The 21,988-nt window shown below is 38.6% G+C and overlaps 1 protein-coding gene across 1 annotated transcript; it reads left to right on the forward strand.

Annotated features, from left to right (window-relative positions):
• On the forward strand, positions 1,908-21,639 carry LOC109720503 (calmodulin-binding protein 60 A-like). Its single transcript, XM_020247664.1, has 6 exons — positions 1,908-2,006; positions 2,963-3,015; positions 3,129-3,622; positions 19,771-19,931; positions 20,329-20,535; positions 20,676-21,639. Exons 1-6 carry the CDS (start codon positions 1,947-1,949, stop codon positions 21,264-21,266), a joined length of 1,566 nt encoding a protein of 521 aa, XP_020103253.1. The 5' UTR covers positions 1,908-1,946; the 3' UTR covers positions 21,267-21,639.

The following is a 21,988-nucleotide window of genomic DNA, read 5'->3' on the forward strand; positions in this document are numbered from 1 at the left end:
AATAAACTTTTTAAAAAGAAATCGTCAATTAGATACCTTCAATTACATTGCTTACAAATAAAAATCTTCATAGGTTCTTATTGACCGAATAATATTCCCTTAAATTTAGAGATTCTTGGATAATAAAATTCTCAACATAAGCGCATTTATAGATAGAACTTTTTTAGATATTATCACTAGCCATTGTAACCAAATTAAATTCTTTATCTTAAAATATTAAGAGTACGGTGCACAGTGCACTGGGTGCATGCAACACGATTTCGCAAAAAAAGGGTCTAAAAAACATTGATGCACCAGATGCAGTCAACAATTCCTGCATCTTCTCTCCAAATCCCTTTTTTTTTTTTTTTTTTTTTTTTTTTTTTTTTTTTTTTTTTTGTTTTCGGTTACCTTTCCCGTAAATAAAGCGACCTGATCAAAAAAAAGTTAAAAGAAGCAATAACAGGCCCCCCCCGCCGGGAAAAAAAAGGAAAAAAAAAAGAAAAAAAAAAAGAATATCAGAGAAGGGGGCAGAAGAGTGTGTGGGGGTGTTTGGTTGAGAAAATGGAGAAGAGGCAGCAGGCAGCTCCTATTTATTGGTTTTTTTTTTTTTTTTTTTTCCTTCTAATATTTGGTGTCTGTCTGTCTCAAGTCTCTCGCCGCCAGCCCTCATGAGAGATGTCGCAGAAGCGCAGCCGGACGAGCCCAAGATCGGGAGGGATGCGCCGGCTCTCCGAGGAGAAGCGCCAGAAGGTTCCCGCCCTCAAGGGTCCGTACGCTTTCCTATTATCATGCTTTTCTTTTTTTTCATTTTCCAATTATAAGCTATCAGAGAGAGGGAAAAAAAAAAAAATGTCTTGTGTATCACTGTAGATGATCACCCGAACTTTAAAAAAAAAAATAGAAAGTTTGAGGGAAAAAAAAAGAAAATGCGTAGATTAGGCCTCCGTTGGCATTGTTGGAGTTTTTTTTTTTTTTTTTTTTTTTTTAAAGAAAAAACCTTTTTAAGTAGAATTCTACAATAAACTTGTATAGAGGACAGCAAACAGTTAACAATTGTGACAACAAGAGAAAAATACTTTCGCCGGAATATCAAATGACGAAGAATTAGTTAAAAAAAGAGCAAAAAAAAAAAAATGCAACAGTTCTGGTAATTATAAGTTGTTAATTATCAAGAGAATTCTCACTTTTTGTAAGCTGAAAATACAGCAGGAGCTGTAAAATTTGACGCGATCACCGATGAATTTAGCAGAATCTTTAATTTGATTTACTAAGATAACTGAAATCAAAATAAATGAAAGTTGAGATGGGCGTCGGTCGGAAGAAGAGAAAATTATAAACTTCGGGAGCTTATCTCAAAATGCCCTATATTTGAGGTGGTCTCCGTATACCGTATATCGATACTTCAATCAAAATATATAAACCTTAAGTTTTGCAAGTTTTTATTACGCGTGATACTGATTTGGCCCTACTCCTTCCCTTTTTGAATGCTTAGATGTATTTAGGGGTGTTAGAATCAATTGATTTTCATGTGATTGATGATTGTTAAGTGAGACTACTGTGAGATGTTTGATAGAAATGAATTAATGATTTATCTAAGTTTCTTTTAACTTTTCGAATCCGGTTTTTGATGTGCATTTGCAGCAACTTTTAGGCTGGTCTGAGCTATTTTTCCTTACTGTTGTTATTGTTGCTGTTATTACACGACCCAGAAAATGTGGATAGAATATATTCAATAAAAAGAATTGAACTTTTAGTCGGGCTTTGCTTCCTTTTGGTGAGGAATCAAGTGGCTGTTGGCTGTTTTCAAGTTGGTGTAAGATTTTCATGCTAGACCAAAAATTGAAGTGTAAATACTCTTTGTGGTTTGGAATTTGAACTTGGTTTTATTTTCTTTTTAGCTGTAATGTTTTGGGTTTTCAATGGTGTGATCTTTTGAATGGTTTTGCAGGGTAATAACTGAAGTTATGAGGACTCAAAACATTCACAAGTTTGTCGCAGCTGTAGAACCTCTGATTCGAAAAGTTGTAAGCAATCTCTCTTTTGCCTTACCCTTACCCTCAAAGTTGAATGAACCATATGTGATAAAAGTTTTTTGGAGTTTAGGAAAAGAAATTTATGTAACATATCCTATGGTTACTACTCAATCTGTGAAAGTGCCAAGAAAGTTTATGATAGTGGGAGTTTTTTTTTGTAAATATTATTAGCTCTATTAAACTTATAACACAGAACATTTTAATGTTATGTGCACTCCTGGCAAGTTTTCCATTTTAGTCCTATGCGATCTATTTTCTTCCTGTGTGAGAAGTTCTCCTGACAAGTTCTCCTAACAATTCTAAATGAACATTTTGTTGCTGAAGTAGGGCTATGTGTAGTCTTTAGATAGCCTTTTAGTTCCAAAAATAGGAATGAATTGTAAGATGCTGTATCCTCTCTGCATGTAAAACTGTATGCATTTGATGAATTAAACATCCGCTTTATACTATATTTTGCTTTTTATATGGTTTCTATAGTCTTCCATAAGGAAGATTCTTCATTGCCTAGTAGAATATATGAACGGAAATGAATCTAAAACAAAACGCATTCTAGATGCTATATGCATGCAATGGCCTATAATCTAATGCACAATGAATCTAAGACAAAAACAAGCTATGATTTGTTGCTATATGCATGCAATGGCCTATTTTTCTCACAGTAACGACCTTCTTTGTGTACGATGAGTTGCAATATAAGTGCAGTCACTTACATGATTGTCCCTGCGTTTTGAAGTATAGGATCTATGGTGCAGTTAGTGATACGCAATGCATTCTAGATTATTTGGTACTTGTTTTTTCCTGTGGTCAATAATATCAGTCAAAAATAATAATTGCTTCATCGGTGTATTTTTTTTTTCTCTGCATTTTTAATCTGAACCTTTCTACAACTGTAGAGACTTTTCTACAGTTAAAAAAGCTTTCTAATTTTCTCTTCACTTTCTAAATAGGTAAAAGAAGAAGTTGAGTCAGCTTTTGCAAATTACTTGTCTAGCATGACAAGGTATGAGCTCCGCTTGTTGATAGGCTCGAAAGATATAGACCCAACTTTTTTTTATTTAATATCCGGAGGTGCTTTTGTTTTTTATTCACAATTAAATGAGTCTTATTTTGTAGACAAAGTGTGAAAGAAATATCTCCATCTACCTCGAGAAGCTTACAGCTGCAATTCAAGAATAAGCTTTCTCTTCCTATATTCACTGGTGCTAGGATCGAAGGGGAGGACTCTTCTGGCATAACGATAATTTTAGTTGATGCTGTGACTGGACAAGTTATCACCTCTGGTCAGGAGTCCTCGATGAAGGTGGAAATAGTGGTTTTGGAGGGTGATTTTGAAGGTGATGAAGAGGATAATTGGACATTCGAGGAATTTAGCAATAATATTGTGAAGGAAAGGGAAGGAAAACGATCACTGCTTACTGGAGATGTTTTTGTTGATCTTAAACAAGGAATTGGTGTAGTAGGGGAGCTATCATTCACAGATAACTCTAGCTGGACACGCAGTAGGAAGTTTAAGTTAGGTGCGAGGACTGCAGATGGTTATTTCAATGGCGTCAGAGTAAGAGAAGCAAAGACTGAGTCGTTCATGGTCAAGGACCATCGCGGGGAATGTAAGTTCATCTTTCATTTGAGTTTATTCATTTAGTTGGTAACAATATCTTGACGTACTTCTCTCAAATTCCTATTTCATTGTACTATTTACAATGATAAGGTGAACCAGGTGCTTTAGTGAATTTTCCTACTTTCTAATTTAGTTCAAAAGCACTCAAGAAATGTGCTGTACTGAAGGTTGTTCCATCGGGATGATAGTTCGTCTCCAGTACTTCCTATGTTATTGGAAAGATGCTTACAGTTTCCTTCATCTGCTGACCATATGTATTCTAGTAATTAGTCGTTTGGTCCACTTCATTTGTAGTTGGTTTTAATGTTTATCACAATTGTGTTTTCTTTCCTTGATCTAGTAGAAGTTTAATTATATTGGTTGTTGAAGAATTTATATATATTTCATGTTCAATGCCATATCTATTAGGCATGATCTAAGTTCATCACAAATCTCCGAATTGTGTAGTTCCAAACTTATTTCACGTACTAAGATGAAATTACCTTCCGAATTAGGGATTCACAATATGATGTATTTTTTTTTGTTTTTATTTTGTTTTCTTTTTAATTTTTTATATCATAGAGTTCAACTAATTAAAGCTTGTGTATTCATAGATCTGTTTTTGTTCAATTGCTATGCCTGTTGTGAATTTCAGTTAAATGGTTTTTGTGGAGAAATCAAGTCGAACATGTTTAGACTTTCGGTTCTATTTTCTGAAAAATAGACATTGAAAATCAAATATTGGGAATAGCCAGATGAAGTCAATTTCTGGGTATAAGTATAAAAATATCAACAATAGAGAAAATTCTGGCTTTATTTGATACCACAAAACCAAATATCGAAGGTTCATTAAAACATAGAATTAACTTTTGTTGGCTAAATATTATATAAGCTCAGGAGGATCAGGATTGTGAAACATCGAGTGTTCAATTTAAATTCATTTGTTTACATTTCCTTTATGCTATAATTTATATATATAACTGTTATAGCTAATGTCTACCTGATGGTTAAAATGTCTGGAGAACCTTTCAGCTACAAGCATATTGAAATAGACCCCTAAACATTAAAAATTAACAAGTCCATTAGCTAATAGAATTTCATTTCATCTGATGGAAGTAACTCAAATCACAACAAGCAGACTCCAGGTGATATCTGTAAGGAGCGGTTTAGAGGTCTATACCAAGATGGCCCCTTTAGTTGAGGGGGTCTCCGTGCATTTGCACTGACCCGATTAAGTTGTTGGGTACATTTGGTGACTACACTCTTGGCCTCGTTAATGGCCTCTTTGAGTTTATAAACCACATAAAAAAGATTATGGGGAGATCCATCATTAGTTAGATGTAATGGTAGGACAAGTAGAGGAACATGGCTGAGAAGAAGAAGACCGACCAAGTGGAGGGAGAGAATCTTAGGAGTAGTCAAAGTTAGAGGCGGCGAGTCAACTTAGTTGAATAATGGATCAGGTCAAGTTTGCGGAGCCTATTAAGTGCAGTAGGCGATGATTAAGCACCGAGAATCCAAGGGTGCTTTCTGGAGCCATCTTTAGGGGTCCGGTGGTCATGCAATCCAGTCCAAAGACACAAGGAGGCCCAAGAAGTGCACTTTGCATTATTACTCTAGTAGTTTTGCTCCTGTTATTATTCAACTTTGCATATTAGTCCAATATTGTAATAGAGGTATAAGTAGATAGTAGAGAAATTGTAAGGGACACTTTTTAAGAAATTAATACCTAATTCTCTCTTCTTCTCTCCTTCCCCTTTCTTTCTTCCTTCATCTCTTCTTCCCTATTTCCTTCTATCCTTTCTCTTCCCAGCCCGTAGCTTACTACCTCCTGATTCCATCATCTTTAATTAGCCATCCTTTAGCTCCACTCATCATAGGGTTGACAATTGGATCCGGAATTAAGTCTCAATTCCTATTTCCATCATCTCCAATCCAGCCATCCTCAGCAAAGGAATTGCTCGGCTGTTAGAGAGGATCAAGGGGAATTACAAATGGTGTCAAAGCGACACGATTCCGAGGGCAAGCGTAGTGTAGTTGCACGTTGATTTCGATTCCTCGAATCTTGAAACAACACAGCAACAAGACATTCGAGCTGCGAGAACCGACTACGGTTGGATCTCGACAAAAGGTCTCATCGCGGGGGTCTATCAGATCCTCCCGAGTATTGGGAATCATAGCAAACTGGGTGACCATTGGGTCAAGGAGAGAGAACCGATTCTGGTTCGTCAGCAAATCAATGGCGGACGACACCCGACTCAAAAGTGTTGGACAAGCATGTACACGTGCTAAAGAAGCAGCTTCGAGAGCTTTCAAAGGGCAACGAGAGGAAATTCAATGCATTAAGTAATCGGATCGAGGCAATCCATGCTGAAGGACAAGCCAACTATGGGCCCGTTTGGCCTAGCTTCTGAAAAAGTGATTTCTCAAAAAGTGATTTTGGTTTGGAGAAGTGATTTTGGTTAAATGTTGTAGAGTCTTTGGCTGAGTTTAGATAAAAGCGATTTTTCTGAAGTGATTTTGAAAAGTAGTTTGGCAAATTTTTTTTGATGTTTGCATAAATTAATATTTTTATTAAATTTTATTTTAAAATATTTTAAAATCTAAATTTAAATTTGAATTAAAATTAAAATTTTTAAATTTCAAAATTGTACAAAATTTAAAATTTGATATTTTAATTTAAAAAATAATTTAAAATTTTAAATAATTAGTGAAATATAAAATATAAAATATAAATTAAAAAATTAAAAAATATAAATATAAATTTAAAATATAAATAATTATGAAATTTAAAATATAAAATTTTAATATTTAAAAATATAAATTTAAATTTTAAATTTCAAACTTTAAATTAAATTAAAATTAAAATTAAATTAAAATATAAATTTAAAAAATTTAAAATTTAAAATTTAAATATAAATTTTAAAAATTTAAAATTTAAAATTTAAAAATATAATTTAAAATTTAAAATTAAATTTAAATTTAAAATTTAAATTTAAAAATATAAATAATTATGAAATTTAAAATATAAAATTTTAATATTTAAAAATATAATATAAATTTGAATTTCAATGTTGAATTTGAAATTGAAATTTGAATAAATTATGAAATATAAAATTTAAATTTAAAATTTAAAATTTGAATATTAAAATTTAAATTTTAAAAATTTGAAATTTTAATTTAAAGATAAACTTGTAATTTAAAATTTAAAAATTAAATTTTAAAATCTAAAATCTCAACTTAACTCAACTTTTAAATTTTTACTGAAATTTGAGATTGAAATTTTAAAATCTGAAATTGAGATTTGAAATTTAAAATTTAAAGTTTGAAATCTATTTTTCAAATTTTAAAATTTAAAAGTTAAAATTTAAAAATTCAAAAATGAATATGAAAATTAAAATTTAAAATTAAATTTAAATTTAAACATTGAACTTAAAATTAAAATAAAAATTTGATGTTTTAGTCCAAAATCAGAATCAGGTTTCAAAAAGCAGCTTTTTCTGCTTCTGATTCTGGGCCTTCAAAATCAATTTTCTGATTCTGAAAAGCAGAATCAGATTTTAAAAATGAGATTGCCAAACGCTCTATTGAGCTGAAAATCACTTTTCAATCCAAAAGTGCTTTTTAAAAGCTAGGGCAAACACCCCCTATGAAGCCTTATACAGAGAAAGCAGCGAATTCCTCTAAGAAGCTGGAGCAAATCATGGAAATCTTGACGAATTCCCAACAGGAAACACCCCTAAAAGGCACCCCATCAACAATCAGCCAAGAGGAAAGAGGTATCTTACTCACTTCACCCAATCATACTACAAAAGATGATAATATTGTATTCCCCATACCGCATAGGTTTCACTCTCAGTTACTAGTACACAAATTAGAAATTCCGACATTCATGGCTGAAAACCCAAGGAATTGAATAAGGAGGTGTGAGAGATACTTCGAGATTTATGGCATAAAAGAATATTAGAAACTAGAGTTAGCCGTGGTGCATCTAGAATCCTGAGCTGATACCTAGTTCTATGGGCATTTAGTCGAACGAGGAGTAGTGAACTAGGCAGAGTTTTGCTGAAGAGGTGTGTAAGTGGTTCGATGCGAAGGGCCTCAATGTCGTAGAAGAATTCAACAAATTAGTACAATACGGAACAGTAGAGGAGTACCAAGAGCAATTTGAGCAGTTAAGGGCCAGACTGTTAACCACTAAGTCACAATTCACTCCGGAATATTTCTTATCGAGCTTCTTGAGTGGTCCGAAGAAGGAATTAAGGTCAGCAGTCAAAATGCTTTAACCAAAAACTCTGGCACAAGCTTTTGAATAGGCCAAACTGCAGCAGCCAACGATAAAGAAGAGTAAAGTGATGCTCAGAACAAAATGAGGCCCCATTCAGTCTGGTAATTATAAAGGGATAGGTTCACCAGCAGCAACCAGAACAGTGGAAGCTCCCAGGAATCCACCCAACAAGTACCCTCCCGACAGGACATCCCCTAATCGGCAGCTCTTTGAGCAACGAAGGGTTGCAGGCCTATGCTTCAGATATAGTGACAACTGACAAGTACAAGTATGCCCCAGGTCACCAATGCAAACATCATACTATGAACACCATATATGCAGCAGATGAGGTGACGGGGGTCTTTGATGTGGATAGTCTACAAGAGATGGAGGAAGTGGTCGAGGAAGGAGCGGAAGAAGAAGAATTAGGGCTGTCGGTGCATGCATTGAATGTTGAAAATACTCACGACGCCATCAAAATACAAGGAGAAGCAAAGAGAAAGACTTTAACTATACTTGTGGACATAGGGAGCACCCATAGCTTCATCGACATTGTGATGGCCAAAGAGACGAAGGCGACTATCACAACTACATCACCCCTGTTGGTGACCGTCGCAAACGGGCAAAAAGTACAGAGTAAGCTCAAATGTAGTAATTTTGCATGGCAAATGCAAGAGGAGAAGTATTTTGTAGATTTAAGGGTTATTTAGCTAGAAGGCTCTAATATGATACTTGGAATCGACTGGCTCAAGACCTACGGACCTGTTACCTTCGACTATGGCAGCTATACAGTCACCATCAACAAAGAAGGGAAGCAGGTAGACTTGAAGGGAATGACTGATAATAGCAAGCTTAAAGGGATCACTGCCAAGCAGTTGCATAGGGAATTCATAGAAAGGGAGCTGCTGTGCCATAGCTCAATTATTACCAATTGAAGTAGAGCAAAAACAAGTAATACCGAGGGAGGTGCAAGTGGTGCTGCAGAATTTCGAGGATATTTTCCTGGAGCCTAACGGCTTACATCCTACGAGACCTCAAGGCCACTGAATCCCACTAATCAATGGGGTGCAACCCGTTAACATTCGATTTTATCGGTATACACATGAACAAAAGAATGAGATGGAGAAGTTGATAAGAGAGATGTTGGAAATAGAGGTGATACAAATGAGCCATAGCCCATATGCTTCATTGGTATTGCTGGTAAAAAAGAAGGACGGGAGCTGGCGCTTTGGTGTAGATTACTGTTAGTTGAATAGATTGACTATAAAGGACAAGTACCCCATTCCAATTATAGATGACTTACTGGACGAGCTAGGAGGGTCAAGTACTTCTCCAAGATCGATCTGCTGTCAGGGTATCATCAAATCCGAATGCATCCTTACGACGTACCCAAAACAACATTTCAAACTCATCTTGGGCACTACGAGTTCCAGGTTATGCCCTTCGGGCTCACAAATGCTCCGGCCACATTCCAAGCTCTTATGAATGAAGTATTCGCAACTTAGATCAGAAGGTATGTATTAGTATTTTTTTGATGAGATATTAGTATATAGTAGATCCCTAGAGGAGCACACTAACCACCTGGAGACTGTTGAGCATCCTAAGAGCTAATCAACTATATGCAAAAAAGAACGAAGTGTTTTTTTGGGCAACAACAAGTGGATTGTTTGGGATACATTATCATAGCTCAAGGAGTGTCCATAGATCTGGCTAAGATTAAGGCGCTGTTGCGATGGCCAATTCCAAAATCCATCAAGGGGCTGCGAGGATTGCTAGGATTAACTGGGTATTATCACAGATAGATCGCTTTAATTGGTCAGTAGAAGCACAGGCTCGCACAGGCTGCATTTGAAAGATTAAAAAGAGCCATGACAGAGGCTCTAGTTCTAGCAATGCCAGACTACTCGAAGCCATTCACTATTGAAGTCTATGCATGTGAGTAGGGTGTCGGGGCAGTTTTGACACAAGAAGGAAAACCACTTGCATACCTTAGTAAAGGGATCTGCAAGAAGAATATGAGGCTATCGACTTATGAGAAGGAGTTTATCGCAATACTGATGGCCGTCTCCATATGGAGGCATTACCTATGTCCGAAACAGTTTGTCATTAAGACCGATCACGAAAGCTTAAAATATTTGCTAGAGCAAAAGATAACCACGGCGATCCAGCCAAAAGGGATACTCAAGCTAATGAGATTGGATTACACTATCTAGTATCGGAAAGGGAAGGAGAACAAGGCAGCCGATGCACTCTCTAGAAGGAATTTAGAGGAAGGACACAGTCGTGCCATATCAGCCGCCATTCCACTTTAGGTGACTGAAGTAATTGACAGTTACAAGGATGATGAGTGTAACCTCAGACCCGAGGGCCCATGCACCTATACTTAGGAACTATTGAGGTACAAGGGGAGGCTATGTCACGCCTCGCCCCGTTGCACAGCGAAGGCAATGCGGGCGCGTGCACAGACCCACAAGCAAGGTTCAAAGTGCCGCCCCGTGCCGTACGGCACGGGGCGTGCCGTATGGTGCCCCCAAGAAGGGGGCACGATACAGGGGGAGTCTCGAACCCCCCTTGGGTGTCGCGGCACATGGCCCGTGCCGCTCGAGACAAAGCGGCACGCGGCCATGTGCCGCGGCACTGTGCCGCGTGCCGCTGCTTCCTCTTTATTATTATTATTTTTTTGGCTTTTTCTTTTTTGTTTTGTTCTCTGGGGTATCGAGCTCCCTTCTCAGGCCACATATAGTCTTTTTTTTTTCACTTTATTGTCATTTTTTCAACTTTTATTTTGCTTTTTGGCGGATACCTTTTTTTTTTAACTTCTATATTGTAGCAAATTTTTAATTGACATATCTGATCCATACCGCGGGGGGCGAAACCCCTTGCACCCCCCTCGGATGTCAGTGGTGGGCTACGGGCTTGGGCCGACACCCGCAACCCCCTCGGATGTCAGTGGTGGGCTATGGGCTCGGGCCTGTCGGTCCGAGCCCTCCGCTTCCACCACAGACATCCATTTTTTCTTCGCAAAATATTTTGTCAAAAATTGTCGTACCGCGAAGCTTTCGGTGAATCAAGGGTACAAAAATCGATATCCTAAACAAATTTTGATCAGATATTTTTAAAAAGAATAAAAAAATAAAATATAGATGTAATATCTGGAATATATGACTTTCTCACAATACCAGCAATACTTATATCAATATTGTCAAATAAATCTTGTATCTGCAGATGACAATACGCCATATGATCAAGCGTGACGATATATGTCGAATTAAGCAGTCATTTCTATATAAAGATGTAAATTTAAATAATTATTGTACTTGTGAATTTTATTATTGTATTTTAATTTCTATTCTACATCAGGTATAGTTGTATTTTATTTATAAAAAGCTTACATGCATATTAATTGATGAGTGTAGTAAGGTATATATAATAAATATTCATAATTATTTATTTAAATCTTTCAAAATAGCATTATAAGAGTTTATTAGAACAAAAAAAACTGAAATAAGTTCGTGCCAAAGCATGCCAGTAGTAGGTCACGCGTATCTATCGGCACGCAAGCGTGCCACGTGTCGGCACGCAAGCGTGCCTGTGCCGTACCGTGCCAGGGACATAACGGTACGCCCCCGTGCCACGGCACTTTAAACCTTGCCACAAGGCGTAAATAAAACCAATACATTGAATTTCACTCAGGAAAAACAACATTACACAGTTTCGCATGAGGGCATATCACAAAAGCAAGAATCTAAATCTAACTCTTACTATATTGGAACATTCACATTTTCACATACAATTCTCAAATTTAATACATATTATATGCCTTTTCCTCAAAATATAGCTTTTGCTCTCTAATATATTCTTCTTTTCGAAATACCTTTACACTTATTTGCTTGTACATAGGGTGACCTAAACTTGGCGACCCTGTTACCTAGGGCACAATGCCCACACCTCGGTCCAATGCCACTCCGCTCGTGGTTGCAAAACAGGAGGTGAGAACTAAAAGAAGTTTCCAGTGGGTCCAGCCACTGACCTAGGCGACTTTCCCACTAGGTCTAATCAAGGCATAAGTAAATACAATAACCAAGAAGTAGTAAACAAATATATTATGCATAAACTGGAATAAACACTACTATGCCTTTACATAATGAAATGAGGCCCAAGACCAAATATGTCACGGTCCGAGCCCGATCCTTTTGGCCGGTTCGAGAGCGTCGAACAGATGCCGAATGGACAGAGCCTCCCCTGTCCGCCCAAGGCTCAACAATAAGTATCAATAGAATAAAAATTTGCATAAGCGGAAGTATACACAATGGCTTGCACGAGGGCAAGCAATAGCCAATAGTAAAAGTAATAAACTACACTTAGGAATTCATTTACATTTTTGCTTTATTTCTTCTCTTTACATCACATGATCTCAAAATAAATATTCTTGTATTGAAATATAAATTATCTTTTACATCATTCATTTAACATGTTCATAACACTAAAATCATCAAAATACAAAAGATGATAACTAAAGGGTATGCAACTAAACCAAAATGTGAAACCAACTCGGGTGGTCTCTATCTAGGGCGCGATGCCCTTACCGCGATCATCCACCGGCTCGTTCGGTTTGGGCTCTGTGGAAAATGGAGTGTGAGAACTACAACAAAGTTCTCAGTGGGTTCGGCAACCAACCACGCCGACTTTCCTACTAGGTTTAAATCAGGCATAATAGAAGAAAAGAGATATAGATAGTAACCAAACTATACAAATGCAGCTAATATGCCTGAACAATAATAAATGTAATGCTCAATAGTATGCTCATGTTGAATGCAAGATCACAATTTTATTACCCAATCTCTTGGCTAACCGGTAGGTTTCGCCCTCAACGACTCACCAACCAAATCCTTAATATCGGGGAGATACCCACTACACCCGACGAGACCGTCCTCTGGGGAGATACTCGCTACGACCCAGTGATGACAACTCCGGAGCACATCGCACGAGGGGGAGCTACCACCCTCGAGTAAGGACTTACAGGTGAGTATGATCCCATCCTTAACTTTAAGGATGTCAAGTCCAATCCATTCCTTAAGTATAAGGAGAACAATGCACATATGACCCTTAACTCTAAGGTTGTTATGTCATAATGTCGCTACCTCTATTTACTTGCATTTTTAACCTTTACTAGTGTCATATACACTGCTTGTTCTTGTACTCATTCATTGATGCCACACTTATTTTCTAAGTGTCCACTCTAGCATATCTTGACTCGTTGATGTCACTCCCTATAATTATGTCAACATGTCACTTTTGTTCTCTAAAGATACTAAGTTCTTGTCATTTCTCATGCATACATAAGGTAAATAAAATTCTCACATTCTTACAAGTATTTTACATGCATTTGAACTCACAACATGCAAAAGAAGCTTACAATTACACTACTATGCAATATGCTCAAATACATACATATGCTCAAATATGACACTTTAGACATAAAAGGAATTTCGAGGTCCTTGGAATGCACCACCCACCTTAGACGGTTGTAGGGATGCTACGATGAATTTCTTGGAATTTTTGAAGCTTTACTTTTTTACCTGGGGCAAAACGAAGCCAAATTAGGTTTTTTCTCAATAACTCCACTTAAACCTTTTCGTAACGTCAAACGGAGTTGTTCCATGCGCCGAGAATACCCCTAATTAGGTTTCTATAAGGTCAATTTGCCTTAAAAACACTCGGAGGCAAAAGCCCCAAATTGGGTGCCCTAATGTCACCATTTGCAAAATCCGAGGTTTTGATCTCTAAAACAAGCAAAAGAGAGCTTGTCCAATATCTAGGAGTTCATCTAGAACCATCTAAACCAATTCTATGGCTTAGAATGTAAATCCTAAAAATTCACCATTAGAGCACATGAAGAAAACTAGGGTTTTCATGTGTTTAAGCCATTACTAGGTTTCTATACCCATTAGAAGATCAAAACCTAGTTTTTTTAGGACATAACCCAAAACCTAACCTAGGTTTTCATGAAAACCTTACCTTGGCCCAAAGCTCTCCAAGGTCCTTCTTGTTGGAGAGATCCCAAGCCTCCAAAGCCTCCAAAATCCACCTTCAATCCCTTCTCCAACTCCTTTTTGCTCTTTGGGGGGAGTTCTAGAGAGAGAAAGAGAGAAATGAGAGAGGAGGTGTGTTGTGGCTGTGGGAGAGGGAGAGAGGAGTGTTGGGGTTATATATAAGGTGCTACAATTACCAAAAATCCCTCCACTTATTCTTATTTGCAGCAATTTTCATTTTGCTGCCAGACCCAAAGTGTACCGGTACACTTTGTTCTGTCACCGGTTACACGATCACGCAGAGAGCAAACCCGAGAGCAACTCTCTCGGTTTCGCAGGATTTGTACTGGTACACTTTGATTTTGTACCGGTACACATATCTGTACCGGTGACAACTCGATGGTTGTACCGGTACATTTTGCCCAGACTTCGATTTTTGGCTCGTTTCGATTCTATTTCGCGCCGATCGATGCCAAAATCTTTCCAACACTTCTAGAATTCATTCTTAACCCTTCCAACACTGTTGGTAGGTTAATCGGAACTCGCCCAATTAATTCATTCGCACACTTTAGTCAATTTGGCTAAAGTTCGTTATTTCCATTCGCATTATTCACTTTTAAATCGCGCCGAGCAATGCTAAAACTTGTTTAACACTCTCGGGATTCGACTTTGACCCTTCCATCATTGTTGGAATGTCAACCGGACTTTGTCTATCCATTTCTCTCGGCTCTTTAACCAATTTGGCTAAAGTTCGATAATCGCTATCGGGGTTTCAATACGTTACAAAATATGCTTATACTATCCTTCTACTTACCTCTGACCAAATCAGGATGGCTCATCATAAGGTCGAGCCTAACTCACAACATAGCCATCTGGGGAGGTGATAAAGCGACCTAATCACCTACCTTGGCTTTCTACGTAGTCCACTACCACCTAATACATACACTGAAGCAAATGGCCGCTATTATGCCTTTGCAACATGCAACGAGGTCCATTACCTATGATCAACTTGATGCCTCTTTACCTCCTGACCCAATCGCACCAGCTCACCAACGGTTGAGCCCGACTCACATCTCTAAGCCAAGTGGGGAGGCGAGAAAGCGACCCAACCACCCACCTTGGCCGTCTGCCGGGGAGGCGAGAATGCGACCCAATCCCCGTACGCGTGACACTCCGGAGTTTACTGCTTGTAGAGTTGCGACCTTCACAAGTTATAACAGACTATGCGAGTATGATCCAGTTCTCTCATCCTGAGAACTCACCACTAAACATTGTAACACTATCCCGATATCTATCAATCCCTAACATGCTTATCTCAAGTCATGTGCATCGACGACAACATACTAGTATCACACTATATGTACATGGCTAAACATGCAATTTCTCTTGGTATATGCAGCTATGACGAAATACCTAGAGCATGCTACTTGTACAATCTTGACACACAATGTCCTTGTTCTCTACTTGTACAATAGACTGCACCCAATCCATAGTTTCATCACTGGGATCATGTTTAACACTCACAATGATGTTGCATGGCCCGCTTGGGCCGTGCCAGCCGGGCCAGCCTGGCCCGCACCCCATGGCCCAAGGCAATTTGCCTTGGGCTCCTTCTCCTCCCCAGGAGCTTTCCTCCCGGGAGGACTTTTGGTCCAATGGACCAAAAATCTATTACATTTTTTTAAAAAAATAAATAATACAAATTTATTTTTTTTAAAAATATTTAGTATAATTATTTTTATAATTTTTTAATGTTTTAATCAAAATATTAATTTAAATAAAAATATTTATTATTTATATTTTTAAATTTCATACTAAATGTTTTTTAAAAATTTTAAAAATAAATACTTAGGTAGGCCGGCCGGGCATAGCCCGTGTCTTCCGGGCCAAAGGGCCGTGCCGCGCCAGAGGGTAGAGAACTTGGGCCCTGCCCGGCCCGGCCCGAAATTAAATCCGGGTTTGGCCGGACCGGACCCTAGCCCGTTTTGGCCCGAAGGCCGGCACGGCTCACATTACATCCCTAATCACAAGGGTTCACATGTCACTATACTCATGTATCCGAAGTATAAAGTTCTCAACTACAATTGTCTGCTTATTAACTTGGGAAGCATGCAATTCACTTGGAAAAGAATAACTTGAACCCTAACAAACACAATCCCACATATATACATATATGCAATAAATAGAGTGAGACATGGAGAGAAATCCAACCATTTCATAGAGAATCACGCACCTTAGTTAATTACCAATCGCTGAGATTTCCAAGCAATTTGACTTTTCGACTTGGATTTGGCATGTTTAAAGCCTAACGAACGAAATCTTCAAAATCGGCTTGATTCTTTCAATCGATCGCCGAGCCCTCGCTGTTTCCCTAATTAATGTTGTCTAGCGTTTCCCTAACCTTCAATTAGGGCTTGATTCTTTCAATCGATCGCCGAGCCCTCGCTGTTTCCCTAATTAATGTTGTCTAGCGTTTCCCTAACCTTCAATTAGAGATTTATAAGATCAATTTGATTCCAACTTTCTTAGGGACAAAAACCTCAATTCCATGCCCTAGGTTTTCAAATCCTCAAGAACACCCAAAATCATAGTGAACCCTTTAATTAAACTAGTTTAGAAACACCTAAGGATCTCAAATATCTGATTTTTAAAGGATTTAATCCAAATCCTAACTTAAATCACAAAAAAAATCACCATGGCCAACTTGCTCTTTAAGTCTCTTCGCTTGTTTTTGAGCTTGATCTTCTTCTTCTAACTTGATCTCTTCCAAATCTCCTCTTTAATGGAGAAATTACAAGAGAGGGAAAGAGAGTGTGAGCTAGAGAGAAAGAGAGAACCCTCTCCTCCTTTCTCTCATGTGTGCATGTGTGAGAGAGTGAATGAAAGATGGCTGGCTGTGAGGGAAGAAGAAATAGGTTGGCCAAATTTGCAGGAACCCCATGCACCTATTATAACTCACAGTTTAGTCTAGTTCAAATCTGATACGTCCGATTGGAGCCATTCTGAATGTCCGTTTGCGCTCAAATTTGACGTACAGACTCAACTAAAGTCAATTAGATGTAATTTATCTTCACTTTTTAGTTTTGAATTATTTTTTGTCACCGAAAGCTCTACCGATTAGAATCTTTAACAGATTACTGTTAGGCTCCGTTTTCATTTCTCGAATGTCGGAATGACATTAAACTTTAAATCTGGCATCAGAAAAATAGTTTCGACCTATTCTCAAATTTTTATAATTTTCTGATATTGAAAATTTCAGCTGAAATATGTCTCGTTCGTTACAGAAAATTCTAAATCACATATTTTTATTTTAATTTCAGCACAAGTCATTTCCGACTTATCTTTTACTTCTCTAAGTCCAATACAAATAGTATCTCACACTATTTTTATTTACACTTGCATATATAGTAAAATCTAGTGCACTACAAGCTATATATTGGTGGAGGACGTGAAGCGTGACAAAGGATAATGATTCAAATACACGACTCACCTCTGGGAGGGCACTCCAGGCAACGACACATTATAAGAGAATTAAATAGGTGTTCTTTTGGCTAGGTTGAAGTTAGACGTGAAAAAAAAAGTGCAGCAGTGCGCAGTGTGCATCTTGACCAAGGTGGAAACCCAACTATACGCAGGGTTGCTCTAGCCCTTGCTAGTTCTGGATCAGATCTGGAAGGATGTGAGCATGAATTTCATCAAAGGATTGCCGAAATCTGAAGGTAAAGACTCGATAATGGTGGTTGTCAACAGGTTCACCAAATATGCCTATTTCATCCCCTTGACGCATCCCTATACCGCATCGAATGTGGCCAGGGCTTTCTTCGACACGGTATACCGACTCCATGGGTTGCTGGAAAATATCGTCTTTGACAGGTATAGGATCTTCACCAGTCAGGTGTGGCAAAATTTTTTTCGTATGCTAGAGACGAGACTACATATGGGATCGGCCTACCACCTGCTGTCTGACGGACAAACGAAACGACTAAATAAGTGCTTGGAGACATACTTGAGGTGTTTGAGTTTTCAACAACCTCGTCGGTGGCTCAGATGGCTGACGCACGCTGAGTGGTGGTATAATACCAATTTCCATACTTCGCTAGGCACCACACCCTACCAAGTGCTGTATGGCCAGCCACCATCGAACTATTTAGCGGCCAACCTGGGTCTGAGCACGACTGACTGGGTACAAGAATGGGGGCGCAAAAGAGGGAAGCTGAACAGGGAACTGAAGGACAACCTCTATAAAGCACAACACCGGATGGAGCAATTTGCTGACCGGCACAAGGTGGACCGTGAATTCCAAGTTGGGGATTTTGTTTATCTCAAATTACAACCTTACCGGCAACTTATTGTGGCGGTGCGCAAAAACTTAAAACTTTTATCGTGCTACTTTGATCCTTTTGAGATATTAGAGAAGATCGGCTCGGAGGCTTACCGCCCGTGGCTACCGGAAGGATCAAAAGTCCACCTAGTCTTCCATGTGTCTCTCCTCAAGCGCAGCCCATCGACCACCCCAATAATGCCCTTGGTGGGTGAGGAGGGTCAACTGCTGGCCGAGCCAGAAGGGATCCTCGACCGCTAGTCCGCCATGTGAGCCGGTGGGGAAATCGCGCCACGACGCAAGTACTGGTGAAATAGAGCAACCTACCAGAGGATTGTGCGACATGGGAAGACTACTGGTTCCTCAAATCGTAGTTTCTGGCTTTCGATCCTTGAGGACAAGGATCGTTTCCAAGGAGGGAGTAGTGTAATAGCAGGACAAGTAGAGGGTTAGGGTTGAGAAGAAGAATGGGGGGAGAGAATCTGAGTAGTAGTCGAAGTGAGAGGCGGCGGGTGGATCTGGTTGTCGAGTTCGCGGGGTCCATTAAGTGAAGTGGGCAATGGTTAAGCACCATTAACCCAAGGGTGCTTTCTGGAGCCATCTTCAGGGGTCCGATGGCCATGCAATTCAGTCCAAAGATAAGAGGAGGCCTAAGAAGCCCATTCTGCATTATTAACTCTAGTAGTTTTGCTCCTGTTATTATTCAACTTTGCATATTAGTCTAATACTGTAATAGAGGTATAAATAGACAGTAGAGAAATTGTAAGGGACACGTTTAAGAAATTAATAACCCAATTCTCTCTTCTCCTCTCCTTCCCCTCTCCTTCTCCCTTCCTCCCTTCTTCCCTATCTCCTTCTCTCCCTTCTCTTCCCAGTCTGTAGCTCACAGCCTCCTGATTCCATAATCTCCAATTAGCCATCCCTCAGCTCCAGTCATCATAGGGTTGTTAATTGGATCCGGAATTAAGTCTCAATTCCCATTTCCATCATCTCCAATCCAGCCATCCTCAGCAAGTGAATTGCTGGGTTGCTAGAGAGGATCAAGGGGAATTACATTAGATTGATTAGTACTTTTCAGTTCCTAGTCGAAAGTTGCAGCACTATACCTAGTATTATAGTAGGATTAGGAAAATTGGAATTCGGGTAAGTTTTATGAACTAAGTTCGTTTTGGGGTATACCTTACAGATGAGAAATTAACCGATGCCATATTTTGTTTGCATTACCAACTATACTATTAATTATTAAACCACAAGGGATTTCTTTCCTTTCTTTTTTTTTAATCCTTTATTTGTCTTTACTTGTGTAGTCAAGATTTTTTTTTTACTTTTTAACATTAGTAATGGTTTTTCTAAATGAAATAAATGAAGCGGGTAGCGTGCTGCCTATCTCTCAAAAAAAAAAAAAAACATTAGTAATGGTTTTTACGTGCATTTTTTAATTGCATAAATCAGATTTTTTGATTATATTTATATATCCTAGTGTCTCAGCTGTTTTCTTTTTTCCTCTTTTTTTTTTTTTCTTTGTTCCCCTTTTGCAGTGTACAAGAAGCATCATCCTCCCTCCCTGGTAGACGAGGTTTGGCGCTTAGAGAAGATCGGCAAAGACGGCGCTTTCCACAAACGATTGGCTTGTGAGAACATTAATACTGTCAAAGACTTCCTCACCTTACTTTCCCTCGACGCTACAAGACTTCGAAATGTATTAGCACTTCTCTTCATCATTTATTTGTGTATCGTCTTCTTCAGTTCCTAGAAATTAGCAACTTAATGGCAACTTGTAGTCTCGCGTTGTATTATAACCTGCGAATTCAGATCTGATTTAAAACTCTGCAAAGTTGCCAAGCTTATGCTGATCGGCCAATTTAATCATTAAGGAAGTGTAAAATTGATGTTCCTTTTTGGGCCTCGAATTCCTAACTTAAAAATTTTGAGGACCAAATTGAAACTTGGCTAGTTCAGGGACTAGTAGTGCAATTTACTTGTTCTCTCTCTCTCTCTCTCTCTTTTTGTTTTTTGCATGACATCTTAGCAGTTTATCTACCCTGTCATTATTAAAAATTAATCATGGTTGTTGCTCGTGTGCACAAGTTATGCAGATATTAGGCAGCGGCATGTCGGCAAAAATGTGGGAGGCCACCGTGGAACATGCAAGGACCTGCGTTCTCACCGAGCAGTTGCATATCTACTATCACCCTGACGGTGAAAATAAATCCGGTGTCGTTTTCAATGTCGTCGGAGAGGTGATGGGATTAGTTTGTGACCAGCGATTTCTCCCGATCCGGGATCTCGAAGATAAGGAGAAGGTGCGAGAAACATCTTTGTGCCCTGATCACGTTGATTATAGTGATAGTGATAATAATAATTCATTCTTATTTTTCTTTTTCGACTCCTAAGGAGCAGCTTGTTTCTTATGAATCGATTTAATTTATTTACACCTATTCAGGAAGAAGCGCGTGTGGTCGTAAAACTAGCATATCAACACTGGAGCAGCGTGTTAGCCTGCGATGCTCGGGACCTCTTGGGTAAACATTTGCATTCATTTCAGTCGGCGACAGAGTCTCCTGGTGCCATCTCTGGCTTTTCATCCCCGGTGGTCGAGGCTGATTGCTTTGATTTGAGCCGTTCGAGCATGCTCTCACCAGACATTTTCTCCATCGGAGCGACGAGGATATTCGACGATTGTACATCGCCAATCATGGTAAGTGCAGAAGAGTCTAGGGGCGACATGGAAAGATTTCACAGTTCTCTCGTCTACAACACTATTGACAATACTAGCGAGTGTAGCGGCCAACCATTTCTTGGCGACGACAGCTGGGGCCATTTTATCGATTCGGGTATTCCCGCTTTCGACACGGCCGATATAGGAGCTGCGGTCACGGGATTCATCGCGATGTCAACGCGAAAGACAACGACCCACAGCGGAAAATCGTATAAGGGATGGCGGATGCTGTCATCTGTGTTGAGATGGGTATTCAACATCAAAAAGGTCGTCGCCTCAAAGAGAAAATTACGCGGAAAAGAGAAATTCGGGTAAAAATGCTTTGGAGTACAGAAGTTTACAAAAAAGAAGCAGTAAAGAAGATGCTTGATCTGCATGTCAGCACTATTGAGTCAAGGGTTTGGTTTTCAGATGGTTTTCTTTTACTGTAAATGCGGTAACTCGCCTCAGTTTTGGTTCAGGTTTCTTTGAAAGTTGTAAATAGTATGTTCTGATAGAAAGAAACATGCCTGAAGTGGGATTTTGTTTGGGTGGAAGTTGCATACAACAGGAGGTAAATTCATTACCTTAAAATTTCTCAGTGTACATGCTTTCTTTTTTATGTGCATGTATTAGAACTCAGCATCCATTGCACTTAATAGTAGCATCCATTTATGGATAGTTCCCTTTTGGAGTCTTAATATGTTTATATGGTGGTTCACTTAATTCATGCATTTGTTTGGATGGTGTTGTTAACAAAATTGTTGTCACTTATTTGGATAGTATAACATAGCAGCATAGGCCTTATTTGGATATCGCAATAGGTTATCCAGTGATATCCCATTCAGTATGAGAATTTTTTATTATAATTGGAAGCTAGAAATGTGGTCGAACATTTAGAAGTTTGACTATTTGTACTTTCGGAAGCACCACTCATGTTATGCTTTTAAATTTTTAACCCTTGGATTAATCATTTTGACTAATTCTAGTCCTTGAATTAATATTATTTTTCTAGAATGACCATTAAACCTTATGAGGGATCACTATCATCCTATTCA

Source organism: Ananas comosus, linkage group 14 (genome assembly GCF_001540865.1).
Source record: "Ananas comosus cultivar F153 linkage group 14, ASM154086v1, whole genome shotgun sequence".
Taxonomy (NCBI): domain Eukaryota; kingdom Viridiplantae; phylum Streptophyta; class Magnoliopsida; order Poales; family Bromeliaceae; genus Ananas; species Ananas comosus.

What these genes read in the sequence shown, in the direction of transcription:
- LOC109720503 (XM_020247664.1), top strand. Translation starts at nt 1,947, where the DNA reads ATGAGGACTCAAAACATTCACAAGTTTGTCGCAGCTGTAGAACCTCTG. An exon ending in AACCTCTGATTCGAAAAGTT is followed by an intron (nt 2,007 to 2,962) that starts GTAAGCAATCTC and finishes CTTTCTAAATAG; the next exon opens with GTAAAAGAAGAAGTTGAGTC. An exon ending in TACTTGTCTAGCATGACAAG is followed by an intron (nt 3,016 to 3,128) that starts GTATGAGCTCCG and finishes CTTATTTTGTAG; the next exon opens with ACAAAGTGTGAAAGAAATAT.